This window comes from Oryctolagus cuniculus, chromosome 2, assembly GCF_051225735.1.
Source record: "Oryctolagus cuniculus isolate XC-2025 breed Fujian yellow rabbit chromosome 2, ASM5122573v1, whole genome shotgun sequence".
In the NCBI taxonomy this organism is placed as follows: Eukaryota; Metazoa; Chordata; class Mammalia; order Lagomorpha; family Leporidae; genus Oryctolagus; species Oryctolagus cuniculus.
Window position 1 is genome coordinate 135,701,892 of NC_142868.1, and position 17,946 is coordinate 135,719,837.

At 38.9% G+C, this 17,946-nt stretch overlaps 1 protein-coding gene across 2 annotated transcripts in view; it reads left to right on the forward strand.

Moving 5' to 3' along the window:
- The window catches only part of EXOC6B (exocyst complex component 6B), a 683,510-nt gene that overhangs the window by 474,766 nt on the left and 190,798 nt on the right, over window positions 1-17,946 (forward strand). For both annotated transcript variants that reach the window (XM_002709766.6, XM_089327552.1), the window contains exon 19: window positions 1,038-1,179. In XM_002709766.6, coding sequence (XP_002709812.1) covers window positions 1,038-1,179 — 142 coding nt within the window. The remainder of the gene's footprint in view (window positions 1-1,037; window positions 1,180-17,946) is intronic.

Genomic DNA, 17,946 nt, shown 5'->3' on the forward strand with positions numbered 1-17,946 from the left:
GGACATGAGCCATCTTCTGCTATTTTCCCAGGCACATTAGCAGGGATCTGGATCGGAAGTGGAGCAGCCAGCCAGAACTCGAACTCGCACCCAGATGAGATGCTGATGCTGCAGGTGGCAGCTTAACCCACTTTGCCACAATGCCAGACCCTAAAATATTCATTTAAAAACACGTTTTAAAAATTAGCTTGGAGTTATATTCATAAATCTCAGCATCCTCAAAGAAAATTAAATTAATTATTTTATTTACATTTCTAAGTAACCATTTTGTTTTAAATCGTTCTTTTCATTTTATGCATGTTAAGCACAAAGCAGCAAATACTGGTTTCTAGATAAAATAGGGATTATCATTTACATTTCTTTTTTAATAATTAATTTTTCAGGGAAAAGCTTTTTAAGGTTTATTCTCTGGAATATTCTTTTTCAGTTTACTGAAGATTTTGAATATTGTTTATCTACTGTCAATTTAGGGGTAAAGGTGCTTCTTGACTAAACAGCTTGGCTGTGTGAATTTCAGCTTGGGGTTATGACTACTATGCCTGATTGTTATGCCAATATTGGAGATGCTTGCTATCAGGTGCTCTGATTCCACGATTATTTGAATGTAAGGATATCAAGATGGGGAGTTTCTTAGACAAATTCTTTATTATTGATATTAATTTTATTTATATAAAAAGAATAGCTTTCATGTATTTCGTATATACAATTTTCAGCAAGTATGACTCTTCCACCCTTCCCTTCCCTTCCTCCCTCCTTCTTTCTTTGTAGTTTCTTTTTAATTTTTATAATAACATACTTTCAGTTTACTTTATAATCAGAGGCTTAATCCTCCACCAAATAAAGAATTTAACAAATAGAAAGTAAAAACAAAACAAAACACTGTTCCTCAAGAGGATAGACAAGGGCTATAAATAATCATCAAATTTCAAGATGTCAATTTCACTCGTCACCTTTTTTGTACTCATAAAGTGATTTTAATGTTTGCTGGAATTTCATTTTAATCCATTAACCTTGTGGTATACACTCTTGTATTTCAGGGAAAGGTGGCTCAGACAGCATGTATGTCAGCTTGCAAGCATTTAGCCACATCCTTGATGCAGCTTTTGCTGGAAGCCGAAGTAAGGCAGCTTACCTTGGGAGCATTGCAGCAGTTCAACTTGGATGTCAGAGAATGTGAACGTAAGACAGTGAATCATCCCTTTGCATTTTTTGTCTTAACTCCATACTTATTACTATGAAAAAATTAATTTTAGGTCTGTAGGTTCCTTGTTCCTTATGGAGACAAAGTATATGTAGGTGACAGAGATAACTTGCATGACATCTAGACATAGAGGCTGTCAGTCAGCTAATTTGAGGACCTGGTAGTACCTCCACGTGAGTTTAGAAAACAGATTATCTCTGGCCACAAAGAATTTTGTAATCAGAGAGGGATATAAGGCAGACATGCATTTCATAGACATCAAAGAAAACCTGATTAGTCCAAAGATGTCAAGAAAATGCAATTCTCATCCATTTCCCTTTTTAGTCTATTTTAAGACAAACTACATATTATCTGCAAACTCTTCCTTAGTCTAAAGAACAAGGGGTATGTGCATTTATCAGTCAGAGATGTTTGCTGTCATGGGAAACAGAAAACTTTAGACGAAGTGGTTTAAACAGATAAATTTTATTTTTCTCAGGGGCAATCAGGTGATGCATTGCTTTAGATTCTCAGTAGCATCGTTATGGACCAGGCCCTTTTGTTTCTTCTCTTCTGCTGTATTTAAGAGTGTGAACTTTTCATCCACATATGAATTATAGTCAGATATGACTCACATTTAATACAGGAAAGGGGGCCAGCCTTACCTCTTCCTTTTTTGTAGCAAAATTAAAGCCTTTTCAGGGGACCCCTAGCTAGCTTCGTTGTCGGTCTCGTTGATCATGTACCATATGGTCACTTGTAGCTCTCAGGAAGGCTGGGAGATTGAGTATCTTATAAAATGAGACAGGAGCATTACTATTATAATTGATTCATCATGAATGAACACTTTGGGACTGAACATAAATTCAGCTTTTTAGGAAGGAATGTTGTGTTGCTCACTGTGCTATCAGTGAGAAATGAAAATGAGCAAAGAATAATAAAACTCCTGAAATGTTTTTCTACTTCCAAGAAAGTTAAAATAGTGGAAAATTATGTCAGTCTGCTAACATTACTGTCCCATATTTTTTAATTCATTAATTAAATTTTTTAGTTATCTTTAATACTTGTACAGTTTTTATGGGGTAAGCTGGGTCATATGGTAGTTCTATTTTTAGGGTTTTTTTTTGTGGAATTTCCATACTGCTTTCCATGATGACTGTAGTAATTTGTCTTCCTACCAACAGTGTGTCAGGGTTCCCTTTTCTCCACATCCTCACAAGCATTTGTTATGTTTTGTCTTTTTGATAACAGTCATTCAGACTGGAGTGAACTCCTACCTCATTGTGGTTTTGTTTTGCATTTCCCTGATAGATGTTCATATCAATAACTTTTTCGTTTATTTGTTGACCATGTGTATTTCTTCTTTTGAGACAAGTCTATTTAGATCCTTTGTCCATTTTTTTCTTTAAGATTTATTTATTTGAAAGGCAGAGTTACGAGGAGAGGGAGAGAAACAGAGACCTTCCATCTGCAACAGTCAGGGCTGTGCTAGGCCAAAGCCAAGAGCAAGAAACTGCATCTGGGTTTTTCATGTGGGTGGCAAGAACTGAAGTTTTTTGCTATAATCTATTGTCTCCAAGGTACATTAACAAAAAGCCAACAGATAGGAAGTGGAGGCAGGACTCCATCCCAAGCGCTCTGATAAGCGATGCAATGTCCCAAGTGACAGCTTACCCAACTGCACCACAGTGGTCACCCTCCTCACCTCAACCTCATCCATTTCTAAACTGTATTATTTGGTTTTATTTGTTGTAGGGTTTTCTGAGTTCCCTATAAATTTAATAGTTCCTTAAAAGTCTCAGAATATATCTGTTCATTTTTATTATTAAAAAAGTACTTTTTCCTTCCTTTTTTGTCTCACTAGGAAATTTCAAAAGGCCTATCTTCAAGTTCTGAATTTGTTTTTTCTGCTTGTTGTCATCTATTGTTTTGTCAACTATATTTTTTGACTTTTTATTTCTAAGTTTTCTGTTTGTTCTTTTTTAAGATTTCTCTTTTCTGAATTTCCATTCATATTATACATTGCTTTCCTGATTTCATTAAACTGTCTACATTATCTTGTAAGTCTCTGAACATCCTTTTACTCATTCTTTTGAATTGTTTGCCAGGTACTTCATCATTTTCCTTTTCTCTGGAGTCTACTACTAAAAAATTATCATGTTTCATGGGAGCATCATATTGCCTTGCTTTTTCATATTTCTTGGGTTTCTAACTTTGATATTTGTGCATCTGGTAGATTAATTGTTTCTGTCGCTTTTAACAAGTATCTTTCACAGAGAAAGGCTTTTTCAAGAAGCTGTGTCTTCTTGGTTTGGTAGTCTATTTTGGCTTTATTTTTAGCTGGACACTGTAATATAGACGCCTGTTTCTTCTTCCACATGAATTGGTAGCAGTAGCAGTGGTGGTGTGGATACTTCTCTAAATCTCAGCATAGGCACATGAGTCTTAGGGGGGACCCATTTGGTGAGGTCCAGTCTGCTGTGACTGGGGCCATGGGAGCACTGACCTGCAGTCCCAGAGTGGATGCTCAGGCACTGGCATTGGCAGGGGCATGGCCAATGTCAATGTCCCAAAGTCTGTCAGGACACACAAGTCCTGATGATGTCAGCCCCAGGTTTTTGGGCAGTGTCTTGGCACTCACCTACCTCACTCCCGCCACCTACCCCACAAAATAGATGTAGACCCACTGATGATATAATGTTCAAAATGTAATGTGTTCAGTTATTTAGAAGACATAATGACATGGATGTTTTGGCACAGCAGGTTACCTGCCACTTGGGAGGCCCACATTCCACATCAGAGCATCAGTTCAAATCCTGGTTATTCCACTTCCCTGGTCCAGCTCCCTGCAAATGCACCTAAGAAGCAGTGGGTGATGGCCAAAGTGTTTTAGTCCCTGCTACATATGTGGGATACCTGGATAGAATTCCTGGCTTCTGGCTCCTGGCTTCAGCCTGGCCCAGCCCTGGCTCTTACAGCCATTTGGGGAGTGAACCAACTGATGGAAGTGCACGCTCTATGTGTGTCTGTGTTTGTGTGTCACTCTTTCAAATAAGTAAGTAAACATTTAAAAAAAATTTATTTGAAAGGCACAGTTACAGAGAAAGAAAAGAAAGGGAGAGACACCATCTTTTTTTAAGAAGATTTTATTTATTTATTTGAGAGCTAGAGTTACACACAGTGAGAGGAAGAGACAGAGAGAAAGGTCTTCCATCTGTTGGTTCACTCCCCAAATGGCCGCAATGGCCGGAGCTGCACTGATCCAAAGCCAGGAACCAGGTGCTTCTTCCTGGTCTCCCATGCAGGTACAGGGGCCCAAGGACTTGGGCCATCTTTCACTGCTTTCCCAGGCCGCAGCAGAGAGCTGGATTGGAAGAGGAGCAGCTGGGACTAGAACTGGCGCCCATATGGGATGCTAGCGCTGCAGGCAGAGGATTAACCTACTGTACCATGGCACTGGCCCCCAGAGAGTCTTTCATCCACTGGTTCACTCCGTAATGGCCAGGTCTGTGCCAGGCCAAAGCCAGGAGCTTCTTCAAGGTCTCTCATGTGGGTGCAGAGGCCCAAGTACTTGGGCCTTCTTCTGATGCTTTTACAGGCACATTAGCCGAGAGCTGGATCGCAAGTGGAGCATTGGGAACTTGAACTGGTGCCTATGTTGCAGGTGGTAGCTTTACCTACTATACCACAATGCTGGCCCAAAAATGAAACTTTAAAAAAGATTATATGATTGCACAATGCATGATTGTGGCTGAAAAATTTTTTAGGTTTGAGTAAAAATATTAATCCACTGATTCAAAAACCTCACGAGACTTTAAAAGGATAAATACACAGAAAGCTATACCAAGGCACATTACAGTCAGGTTGCTAAACAAACAATGAGAAAGAGAAAAATTTTAAATGACCCAAAAGAAAAAAAGCCCTGTTACTACATGAGGAAGACAGAGAGTCACTGCTAACCTCCTAACAGAAATAGTGCAAACGGAAGCCAGAGGGAGATCTTTTAAGTTCAGAAAGAAAAAAAGGAAAACAAAACCTGCCAACCTAAATAAGAGTATATCTTGTGAAAATATTCTTCAAAAATAAAAGTAAAATAAAGCATTTTCAAATAAAGAGAAGATGAATTTGTCATTGGAAGATCTGTACCACAACAAATATAACAGGTACAAATAATAGGGAATAAGAGGGAAATGATACTATATGTCAGACCAGACCTGTAGTGTGGATTCCACTTTTCAAAGTTACCTACAACAATATTTCCTTTGCCACATCTTTTTTCTTGGGCCTTGATGCTACCTCATTAAGAGATGGTTAAGAATTTCGTATTACTCTAGTTTTAGTGATCTGTGATTACTTTAAAATTTACTCTATGTGGATGAAATGGTCATCTTTCGATGTGATTATTGTTTATAGCCCTTGTGTGTATTCCCACTAAACTAGGGTCTCTTCGCTTTTAACTTGTTAAACATTTTATTCGGTGAAGCATTAAGCCCTTGACTATAATGTAAATTAAGAATATGCTATCTCAGAAACTAAAAACAATGATTGGAATTGTATCTATGAACTATATTGAATCTGGTAAAAACTGAAAAAAAAAAACTAGAAATCAAAAACTAAATATATATTAAAAAAAATAAAGGATGGCGTTTGATTTCCCTACCCTTGACTCTCAGTAGGCTTGTGCTTTAATCATAACTAACAGGATGTGGCAGAAGTAACCATTTGTGGCTTCATAGCCTCCATATCCTTGGTTAGCTGCTGTGCAGTGCAGCTGCTCTGAGGCTTCCTGCTGGGAAGGATCCCTACCCAACTCCTGTGGAGAGACTGCGTGAGCAGGCCAGGCACTGTCCATACAGAGATGTGTAGCCAGTTTTCAACTGTCTCATTGATATTCACCTTTGAATTTATTGATTTCAATCTTCTTTTTTGTTAATTTGCTCTTTTGTTAGTTTCTTTGCATAGCAATATAACTTATTTGAGATTTTATTTTCTCAGTGTTAGAAATTACCTTCTAAGTCCTTCTTCAGCTGCGGTCCACAAAGTTGGCATGTCATGCTTGTGTTTGTATTCACTATGTTCATATTACTTTAGTGTTTTCCTCTTTACTTGGAAGTGTGTTGTTTACTTCCCAATATTTAGAAATTTATATAAAAATATTTATATTTTGAATTTCTAGTTTATTTTCTTTTTGATGAGAGAACACGCTTTGTATAATTGCAGCTCTCTTAAATTCATTGAGACTTTTTTAATGACCCAAAATATGGGATAATTTCATTTGTATGTGGAAAAAATATTTACTCTCCTGTTACTGTGCAGAGATATTCTATATACGTCAAATGGGTAAAGTTGGTTTGCTAGTATATTGTTCAAGTCACTTACATTCATACTGATTTGCTTTGTCTTGTTCTGTCAATCACTGAGAAGAATGTTGAAATAACCAGTAATATTCATGGATTTTAATTATGTCTGTTTCAATTATATTAGCTTCATGCAGTTGAAGCTCTGTTATTCAGCACATTACACACTGAAAACTCTCATGTCCCCATGATGCATTGCCACCTTTACTGTTAGGAAATGACCCTCTTCATATCTGATCACTTGCCTTCTTTGAAAAACCGGCTTTGTGCGGTGTTAATGTAGTCTCACTGAACTTTCTTGTGACTTGTTTGCATAACTATAATCTATCCATTTAAAAAATCTTTTTAAAGATAATTTATAGTTGTACCTGGCATACTGTTAGGTCTTGCTTTTTTTATCCTATATGATGGTCTCTGATTTTTATTAGGTCGCTTAGACCATTTATGTTGAAAGTGATTTTTGAAACAATTGGGTTTAAATATACCATCTTGTTTTCTATTTTCCCATCCATATTTTCTCCTCTCATTGCTTTCCTTCTTATTGTTTTTTTTAATTTTATGTGATATGTGAGTTATTTGCTATGAATCTTTCATATTTGTTATTATAGGATTTATAATATACATATTTTATTTAATATAGAAAGCCTTAAAATGATAATATAACAATTTGCATTAATATAATGATCATATAACTTTATAATTTACTTTCCCTATCTCTTATCCTTTGTGCTATACAAAGCATTTACTTTTACACAGTCTGTAAATCCCACAATGCATTTTTTTTTTGACAGGCAGAGTGGACAGTGAGAGAGAGAGACAGAGAGAAAGGTCTTCCTTTGCCGTTGGTTCACCCTCCAGTGGCCGCCGCGGCCGGCGCATTGCGGGCCGGCGCATCGCGCTGATCCGATGGCAGGAGCCAGGTACTTATCCTGGTCTCCCATGGGGTGCAGGGCCCAAGGACTTGGGCCATCCTCCACTGCACTCCCTGGCCACAGCAGAGAGCTGGCCTGGAAGAGGGGCAACTGGGACAGAATCTGGCACCCCGAGCGGGACTAGAACCCGGTGTGCCGGCGCCGCAAGGCGGAGGATTAGCCTAGTGAGCCGCGGCGCTGGCTGCATTATTATTTTTTATTTGACAGTCACTTATATTTTAAGTATATCTAGAAGTGATTAAAGGTATCCTATATATACTACTTCCAGCCTTCTTCATACCTTTGTATGGAATTTTATTTCTATCTTATTTAATTTTGCTTCTGCTAGGGAGCTTCCTTTAACATGTATTACATTGCAGTTTAATGTATATTATAATTCAATTCCACACATATTAAATTCTCTAAATTTTTTTTTCTGACAAATTTTATCTTGCTCGCATTTAGGAAAGTTGTTTTAACTGTTCCTCCCCACCTTTCTTTCAACACTAAACTCTCTATGCATTCTCTTCTGCCTGGTATAGTGGGGCCTATTGTTTTTCTTTGTTAATATGTACCAATTATGTCTCCTTTTCTCTATTTTTTAGATTTTCATCCGTAGTTTTCAGCAATTGCATATGCTATACCTTTTTGTGATATTCTTTAAGTTAATTCTTCTTAAAATTCATTGAATTTGGACATACTTTGTGATTTTTATTAAATCTGAAAAGTTTTTGCCTTTTGTTTCTTCAAATATATTTCTAACTGTCCCTTCCTTTTGAAATTCCTCTTCCATGTGTTTTAGGCCACTTCATATAGTCCTACAGATAATTGATGCTCTGTTTATTTAAAAAAAAAACTTTTATTCTCTGTGTGCTTCATTTTAGACAGTTTCTATTGCTGTCTTCAAGTTCTTTGAACTTTCCTACTATAGTATCTAACCTGCTATTAATTTATTGCAATGTATTTTCCTTTTCAGGAAAGGAAACTTCATTTGGTTCTTTTTTTATATCTTCCATTTCTTTCCTCATAATAAGTATGTTCCCTTGTCTTCTTCAACATACAGAACATTTTAGTAATAAATATTTTCATAATTCTACTGCACCAGTCCCATCATCTGTGTGTTTTGCAGGCCTGATATATGAATGCTATAGATTTTTTTTTCCTCCTGGTTGTGGGTCATATTTTCCCATTTCTTTGCACTCCTGGTCATTGCTTATTGAATGTAGACATTTTAAATTTTATGTTTTTTAGGTGCTGTATTTTATTGTAGTCATTTAAATAGTGTTAGAGTTTGTTCTGACATGCATTTAAGATAATTGGAATTGGTTGGATCTGTTTAGGGTTTGCTCTTAAGCTGTTAATATTTCTGTAGCAGCCTTTCCCTAGGTGTACTTTAACACGATTCAAAAGCAGGATTGTGCTCAATGTCCTGGATATCTAGAGATCTTTCAACTCTTGCTGGTGGATAACAGAGTATGCCTAAAGCAAAAGACTTACTAATTATTCAGTCTATTGATTTCTGTTGGCTCATTCCCCAGCCTTGTGAAATTTCTTCCCATACATGCACAAACCAGTGCTTCACTGGAACTCTCCTGGAGTTCTCCTGAGTGCTTGGTTGTGGAGCTTCCTCCTTTCTGGTGCTCAGCCCTATAAATACTAGTTGCCTTGGCCTCCTGAACTTTGATCTCTATATTTTCAGCTCAGTCCAACCACTATGCTGTGTTTGAGTTCTTTCCCCTTGCCTGTTTTTAAAAAAATATTATTTCTATAAAGGGAACAGATTACATGTATTTCATGTATACAATTTTAAGCACATAGTGATACTTCCTACTCTCAAACCCTACCCCCTAATCCTCCTTTCCTTTCTTTTGATTTTTGCAGTAACGTTTTTAATTTACTTTATAATCACAGGCTTAATCCTCCACTAAATAAAGGATTCAAAAAGTAGAAAGTTAACACACAATTATTCTTAGGTGTTTAAATTTTAACTGAAAAGTGATCCCTATTAGGAATTTGGAAAACATTATGTTGAGTGAAATAAGCCAATCCCAAAGGGACAAATACCACTTGTTCTCCTTGATAGGTGACAACTAACTGAGCACCAAAAAGGAAACCTGTTAAAGTGAAATGAACACTATGAGAAACGGTGACTTGATCAGCCCTCACCCTGACTGTTGATGAGCAGCTTAATATGTTATCCCTCTTAGTATTTTTGTTTGTTTGTTCTACTTAATACTTTTGGTTGAATACTGTAATCAATACACAATTCTTCTTAAGTGCTGAAACTTAACTGAAAAGTGATCACTGTAAAAAATAAGAGTGGGAATAAGAGAGGGAAGAGATGTGCAATTCGGAACATGCTCAAGCTGACTTACCTCAAACGGTAGAGTTAGAAACATACCAGGGATTTGAATTCAATCCCATCGAGGTGGCATGTACCAATGCCATCTCACTAGCCCCGGGGTTAAATTCTGTTCACAATTGATCGTAATGATAGGACTAAGAACCAAAGGGATCACATAAACAAGACTAGTGTCTGCAAATACTAGCTGATAGAATCAAAAAGGGAGAGAATGATCCAACATGGGAAGTGAGATACACAGCAGACCTATAGAATGGCAAATGTCCTAACAGCACTCTGGCCTCAGAATCAGCCCTTAAGGCATGCCGATCCGGCTGAAATGCCCATGAGAGTATTTCAGGTATGGAAAGCAAGACACTCTGGGGAAAAAAAAAACCTAAATGAAAGATCTCCACGAGTGAGATCCCAGTGGAAAGAATGGGTCTTCAAAGAAGGAGGTACCTTTCTCTGAAGGGAGGAGAGAACTTCCACTTTGACTATGGCCTTGTCTAAATATGATCAGAGTCAGTGAACTCAGGGGGCTTCCATAGCCTTGGCAGCTCATGACAAGAGCCTAGGGTGATTACTGAGGCCATAAACAAGAGTGTCAGTTTGTTAAGTCAACAACAGGAGTCACTGTACACTTACTCCTCATGTAGGATCTCTGTCCTTAGTGTGCTGTACATTGAGATTTAATGCTATAACTAGCACTCAAACAGTATTTTTCACTTTATGTTTCTGTGTGGGAGCAAACTGTTGAAATCTTTACTTAATGTATGCTAAACTGATCTTCTGTATATAAAGAGAATCGAAAATGAATCTTGATGTGAATGGAAGGGGAGAGGGAGTGGGAAAGGGGAGGGTTGCGGGTTGGAGGGACGTTATAGGGGGGAAGCCATTGTAATCCATAAGCTGTACTTTGGAAATTTATATTCATTAAATAAGAGTTAAAAAAAAGTAGAAAGTAGAAAAACCATTGTTCCACAGAAGTATAGATAAGGGCTATAAACAATAATCAAGTCTCAAAATGTCAATTTCACTCAACACATTGCTTTTTAAATTTTTTTTCTATTCTGTATGTTAGCTACCAGAAATCAGAGAAAGCATATGATATTTTTCTTTTTGGGTCTGGCCTTTGCCTGTTTTTTTATAGCAGCCTGGAGACTGTCCCTTGGTGGTCTCACCTGATTTATTTTCCTTCTCTCAGGATCATAGATTGTGTAGTATAGTAGTCCTACATTGCCCATTGTCTGATATCTGAAACCATTCTTTCAGATGCCTTGTGCTGTTATCTAGGTTTTTTGTTTTTCTTTAATTTTTTAAAAATATTTATTTATTTGAAAGAGTTTCACAGAGAGAGGAGAGGCAGAGAGAGAGAGAGAGAGAGAGAAAGAGAGAGGTCTTCATCCGCTGGTTCACTCCTCCATTGGCCGTAACGGCCGGAGCCAATCTGAAGCCAGGAGCCAGGAGCCTCCTCCAGGTCTCCCACGTGGGTGCAGGGGACCAAGGACTTGGGCCATCTTTCACTCCTTTCCCAGGCCACAGCAGAGAGCTGGATCGGAAGTGGAGCAGCCAGGTCCCAAACTGACGCCCATATGGGATGCCAGCGCTTCAGGCCAGGGCATTAACCCGCTGTGCCACAGTGCTGACCCCTTTGTTTAATTTTTTTAAGATTTATTTATTTACTTGAAAATCAGAGTTATATATAGAGAGAAGCAGACGCAGAGAGAGAAAGAGAGAATGGTCTTCCATCCACTGGTTCACTCCCCAATTGGCCGCAATGCCGGAGCTGCACTGATCCAAAGCCAGGAGAGAGGTGCTTCTTCCCGGTCTCCCATGCAGGTACAGGGGCCCAAGGACTTGGGCCATCTTTCACTGCTTTCCCAGGCCACAGCAGAGAGCTGGATTGGAAGAGGAGCAGCTGGGACTAGAACTGGCGCCCATATGGGATGCCAGCACTGCAAGTGCAGCCTTACCCACTACACCACAGCACTGGAGCCTGTTTAATTTTAGTCCTCTATTACTCCATCATGGTCAGTAATAAATCAAGTAAAAGTCTTTTCATGGATTTCTTTTGTGGTTGTTGTTCATAGAAGTAATGCCTGCTCATTATAAAAAAAAAAAAAATTGGAGGGGGGAAGGAAAATACAAAAAGGAAATAAAAAACCAACATAATCTCATCATTCAGAAATGAGCAAAATTCCTGGGATTTCATCTAGACATGAGAATATCCAGAAGAAAAATAAGTGTTTTTAGAAATCACTTTCCTAGGTTCTTTATATCTGATTATAAGTATTGTTTCACATTCCTCTGTCTTAAACAGTTATTTACTAGGAGAACGAAAGCATAATTATTAGCTTGAAAAATCAAAATTTATTCTTGACACTGAATATGCAGTCACCTTTTCCTGAGTTGAGGAAAAAGTAGAACGTTGTTTTGTTCTAAAGAAAAGGTGCATTGTGGTGCAGTGAGTTAAGCCACTGCTTATAACAATGATGTCAGAGTGCTGTCTAGAATCCTGGCTACTTGGCTTCTGATCCAGCTTCCTGCTGATGCACTTTGGAAAGCAACAAAGAATGACCCAAGTACCTGGGCCCCTGCGACCCACGTGGGAGACCTGGATGGAGTTCCAGGCTCCTAGCTTCAGCCTGGCCCAGAGTTGCCTGTTGCAGTCATTCAGGGAGTCAGCCAAATGCATGGAAAATCCTTCTCTCCATGTCTCTCCCTGTCTTTCTTTCTTTTTTCTCTAAGATTTATTTATTTGTTTGAAAGGCAGGGTGACAGAGAGAAATAGGGAGAGACACACAGAAAGAGATCTGCTTTCCACTGGTTCATTCTCCAAATGGCCTCAACATCCAGGGCTGGGCCAGGTCAAAGCTGAGAGGCAGGAACTTCATTCGGGTATCCCACACGGGTGGCAGGGTACTTTGTCTACCTGCTGTTGATTAAGTAGTAAATCTGATGAATGATTGATAAAGGCTGACTATATAATGGCATTTTTGATAGAAAACTAAGAAACAGGGATAATGGGTGATTATCCCTGAAGGTGCTGAAATACAGGCACCTTGAGGAGGAGTGCTGTCTGGAAGAAGCAATGAAAAGTAGGAAAAATGTCAGAATTATGGCCCAATTCTGCAGTCCATTTTAGTTAGAAGGAAGAGCAGTTTCTGCTTGAGAGACCTGCAGGGAAATCAGCCTCCTTAGTGGAGACCCAGCTGTCAGTTAAGACTAAGATTTGGAGAGATCCCCTAGTGGAAAAGTGGCTACATAGTGTGGTGTGTTGATCTTCTTCTTCTTCTTCTTTTTTTTTTTTTTTTTTTTTTTTTTTTTTGACTGGCAGAGTGGACAGTGAGAGAGAGAGAGACAGAGAGAAAGGTCTTCCTTTTGCCCTTGGTTCACCCTCCAATGGCTGCCGTGGCCAACGCACTGCAGCCGGCGCACCGCGCTGATCCAATGGCAGGAGCCAGGTACTTCTCCTGGTCTCCCATGGGGTGCAGGACCCAAGGACTTGGGCCATCCTCCACTGCACTCCCTGGCCACAGCAGAGAGCTGGCCTGGAAGAGGGGCAAGCGGGACAGAATCCGGTGCCCCGACCGGGACTAGAACCTGGTGTACCGGCGCCGCAAGGCGGAGGATTAGCCTAGTGAGCCGCGGCGCCGGCCCGGTGTGTTGATCTTCTAAAAGGGGTTCCAGAGAGCCAGTGTCTTAGGTGAAAAACCACTCAGCTTTTGTAGTAGCCTTTTAAACTGAAGATCAACTTGAGGCTAATATTTGAAAGATGATACTACCACTAATAACCATAATATCAGAACTGAAAAACTTTTCCATATATTGTAGAACCAACAAGGTTCATTGATTCAGAATTTAATGTTTCTTCTCTGATTGACAGTAATTTGTCTGTCAAGAAACTTTCCATGGACATTTATTTTATTTTAAAAGAAAGAACTCTATTCTATGTCTTTTCCTATACCACCCCCCTAATTTTTTTTCTTTAGATGCTCAGTGGTCTATAAAAAATCTTTAAGAAATGATACATAAAACTCAAGTAACTGTACAGAGGCGTATAAAAGCAGCCCCAAATGACAAGATAATTAACACTTACATTTTTCTACCCAGTGGGGTGTGTGTGTGTGTGTGTGTGTGTGAGAGAGAGAGAGATATTTTCCTTTTTTGTCTGTAAGTCCTTGAAAGAGCTGTATAGGTCCTGAAAGAAATGAATCCCTGGACAAGATAGAAAGTGAATGTACTTTGTGTGACTGACTCCATGGCCTGGGCTGCCATTTTCTTAGATCCCAAATATATAAATGGAATAATTCACACTACCATAAGCCTGAGATACTCAGCTTGTATAGTGTAGTCATTAAGAACATAGATTTTAGAGTCAATCTGACACAGTGGGCTCAAGTCATCACTTAATTTAGGTTGTTCCCTGGGTAAATTATGGCCCCATTTATGAAATAAGAATATAATGGTATCTTAGAGAGATGAGATCAGGATTAAGTGAAATCATGAATGAAAGGGTTTATTTCATGGACTGTTAAAGCACTAAAAATGCAGGAATTAGTAACTGGTCCTGTACCACTAACAGCAGCAGCAGCAGTTAGCACATACCCAGCAATTCTCAGTTCTTTGCAGACCACTTGAACCCGTGCTATCGTTTGTGAACCAGTTAGGTTTAGAAAGCTCTTTCATTTGGTATAAAAAATTAACTTTTGCTTCTTGGTAGTTGTCTGTGAAACTTTTATGGTTATCCTGAAAGGTATAATTCAGAACTGATGATTTTCTAATTTCAGCCTGATGATTTTGTAAGACATCAGTCAGTTAACTTGTGTTTCATAGAGATGGTGACTACAGCTGAGGGTGCCATTATCTGACAGCAGTGTTGTTGTTAGGTAATTCTTTTTGACAGGCTACCAAACCCATGTACCTTCAGTAGAAGTAATTTAAGAAATTATCCTCTTTCTTTTAAAAACTAACAATGACTTCTGGGTTCTTCTGCTTTGTATGGACTTCTTACATCTCCATATGTTTGTATTATAGCTGGTTTTGGATGTTGGAACATTTTGGCAGAGAAACTGAATTTTAAACACCAGCAAATCTTGATTCCTCAATACTTACCTCCTTAATCAAACTAGGGTTATTGTCTCTTTCACATACTGGGAAGATCAATCTGGGATTGACTTCAGAATTTTCTGAGCTTCCTATTTGTATATTCAAAATAAGGAGATCTAGATTTGTAGTTCAGCTCAACATCTGTTACCAGCATTAATTCAGTAATCTATGCCCTTACTTGGTACGATGCGAGAGACTAGAGATAAAATTGGAAATTGTAGACTTTTAAATAGGAGACTGGCTTTTTAGATTTGTATTTTCAGAAGGTGCTCCTGAGTGATCCGGAGCCTCAGAGACCAGTTAGAAGGCCATTGCAGCAACCTTTGATAGAGGTGCTTGGGAGCTTTTAGAGGTATCTGTGTGATAATTACAGCCATGGGAGTGAATCAGTCAACTCATTTAACCTCCCTCAACCCATTAACAAACTAAAAATACTGCTCTCCATTATATTTGTTTCACAATATTGTTACAAAGTTAAATGAGATAATATATGTTAAATCAATTGGGAATAGCCATGACAACTTTATTATATTCATCATTTTATCTATATGTCTTTCTGTATCTTCTTCCCCATCCTCACAGTTTTATGGTTTATAATATTAAATGTTTTCAGTTTGTAGTGTTTTGCAGCTTTTAAAGTTTATATTGTGCAAACAAAGTTCTAACCCTTAAATAAAAACTAAGCCAAGGCAGAAAACAAAGCTTCATGAGTGAGGCAGGCAAACTGTGAAAGTAGTGAGTGCTGAGTCCATTCACTCAAGTCTCTCCAGTGAGGTCCCTGTGGTAATTAAGTTGTTAGTCATGGTTATGTTTAGTTGTCTTTTAAGAAGTAGTACAAATTGCACATCCATACAGTTTTTACCATCTTTTATCCAAAAGCTCTTACATTTCCTTTGGGATATAATTTCTTCCTTCCCCACTCTTGTTTTACTTTTCACCCTTGAGCTCATATTGTGTTTAGCTCCTAGACATAGGACAAGACTGAATAAGGGATAAAACAGTGCAGAGCAGCACTTTGCCATGGATGCAAGAGAAGTACAGTGGAAAGCATTCTGGAAACGTTTGAAAGCCGAGTTCCACTGTTTCTCTCGGTACCCTTGCATTTGTCAAGGAAATATGGAGAAGTTACTGCAACTGAAAGATCAATTTATGCACATGATTTTCAACTCATTCAGCTAGCCAGCTGTAGCAGAAGGTGAGTCCTATAATATAGCTTCATGATAGTTTTGTGTTTTCTTGTATTCTTGAGCTATACATGCAAGGAAGGACTAGAATTTACCATTTTTATTTTAAGTTGCTCAGTGTTGTTAAAAGTGACCACATAACTCATATTTCTCAATCTCTTTAAATTGATATATGACAGCATAACCAGTCCTCCAAAGTTTCATGTTCAACAGGAACATATTCTTGGGTGGCTATTACAATTATGAGACAGTCCATAAGCTGTTAGCTTTTCCTTCTGGGAAGATCAGGCTTCAGGTTGGATTCCCAGATCTAAAATGGTGTGAAATTGCAAATATCTTCCCTCCACCAAAAATAGGCAGTACAAAAGCCCTGTTCTGTTTGCTGTTGTCTTTCCATTCCTACAAAGCCCATCATGCTAGGTGTTATGCTTTTCTCGAGGGCCTCTCTTAGCCATGGTGAACCCAAATAGGCTTCTTTGCCATTAAAACAGCAACACTGCTTGTCTTTGACTGGGAATGACAGACCCTAGACCCTCTAGCAGGGCTTGCCTCAGACATGGGTCAGTGAGTAGTGCCCACTCAGCAGCTATTTTGGTTCATGGCCTGAAGTTCCTTGAATTCCAGGAGATAAGGTGATCGTTGTTCCCTGAGCCCATTGCCAGACACCCAGTCATTTGATGGGAGATGCTGCCAACCTGAGCAGTGGGGGCAGGCAACCTGTTCCTCCTCACCATGGCCCAAGGTGCCACCCTTGTCAAGAAAATGGAGATGGATCGTGCTGCTCTGACCTTGTCATACATCACTGTCAGGCCGTGCTGTTGGTTTCCACAGACTGCCCAACACAAAGTACCATTCCTGATGGCAAATGTTACCTTGGGTTGTTTCTGGAGAGTATTACTGAGGAGGGGATGCAGAGGATCTGCTGCGTAAAGGACCACGGTTCCCAGTTAAGCTTCTTTTTCTCCAGCAAACACCCAGTTCCCGGAAATTCTTTCTGGCTGTTTGGTAAATGTGACCTTTGTCACATCTCTGATGAGAGAGAGGGCTAGTTCCTATTGGAGTTTTTTAGATGTTTCATCCTGTTTGAAGCTCAAAGATTATACACTTTGGACATTTCTAGTACCATAAAGATTAAGAAATGCCATTTCAAAGGAGAACAAGTAAAATATATTGTGGTTATTGCTACTTCTGTATCACTTGACCTGGTTTCCAGACTTCATGAAACAGATTTTGTTACAATTAAAGGAGCATATCATAATAATTTTTTAATGTTTAAAGTCTTTTTACTAGCTTCTTTTGGGAAACTTTAAAATACAATTATTTAAAAATTTCATGAATCCCTATAATACCCTTGAGAACATTCAGAAGCATTTTCAGGGTTAATAAGCCAGTAGTAGCAATAGCTCATCTTTATCATTTCAACCAGAAGGCCTTACCATTAGCCCCCAGCACACTATATGGGCATCTCTTTCTGCTTGTCAAGTAACTCCAAACACCTTCTCAGATGAAGGTGATTTTATTTCTTTAACACTGCTATCCCCTTCCATCAAATCGTTTATATTTTCCATTATCTCACACAGGCCAAAGTATTTTTTTAAAGATTTATTTTACTTATTTGAAAGACAGAGTTACAGAGAGAGGTAGAGACAGAGAGGGAGGTCTTCCATCCACTGGTTCACTCCTCAGCTGGCTGCAATGGCCAGAGCTGCAGCGATCTGAAGCCAGGAGCCAAGAGTTTCTTCTGGGTCTCCCATGCGGGTGCAGGGTTCCAAGGACTTGGGCCATCTTTTACTGCTATCCCAGGCCACAGCAGAGAGCTGGATTAGAAGAGGAGTAGCTGGGACTTGAACCGGCGCCCATA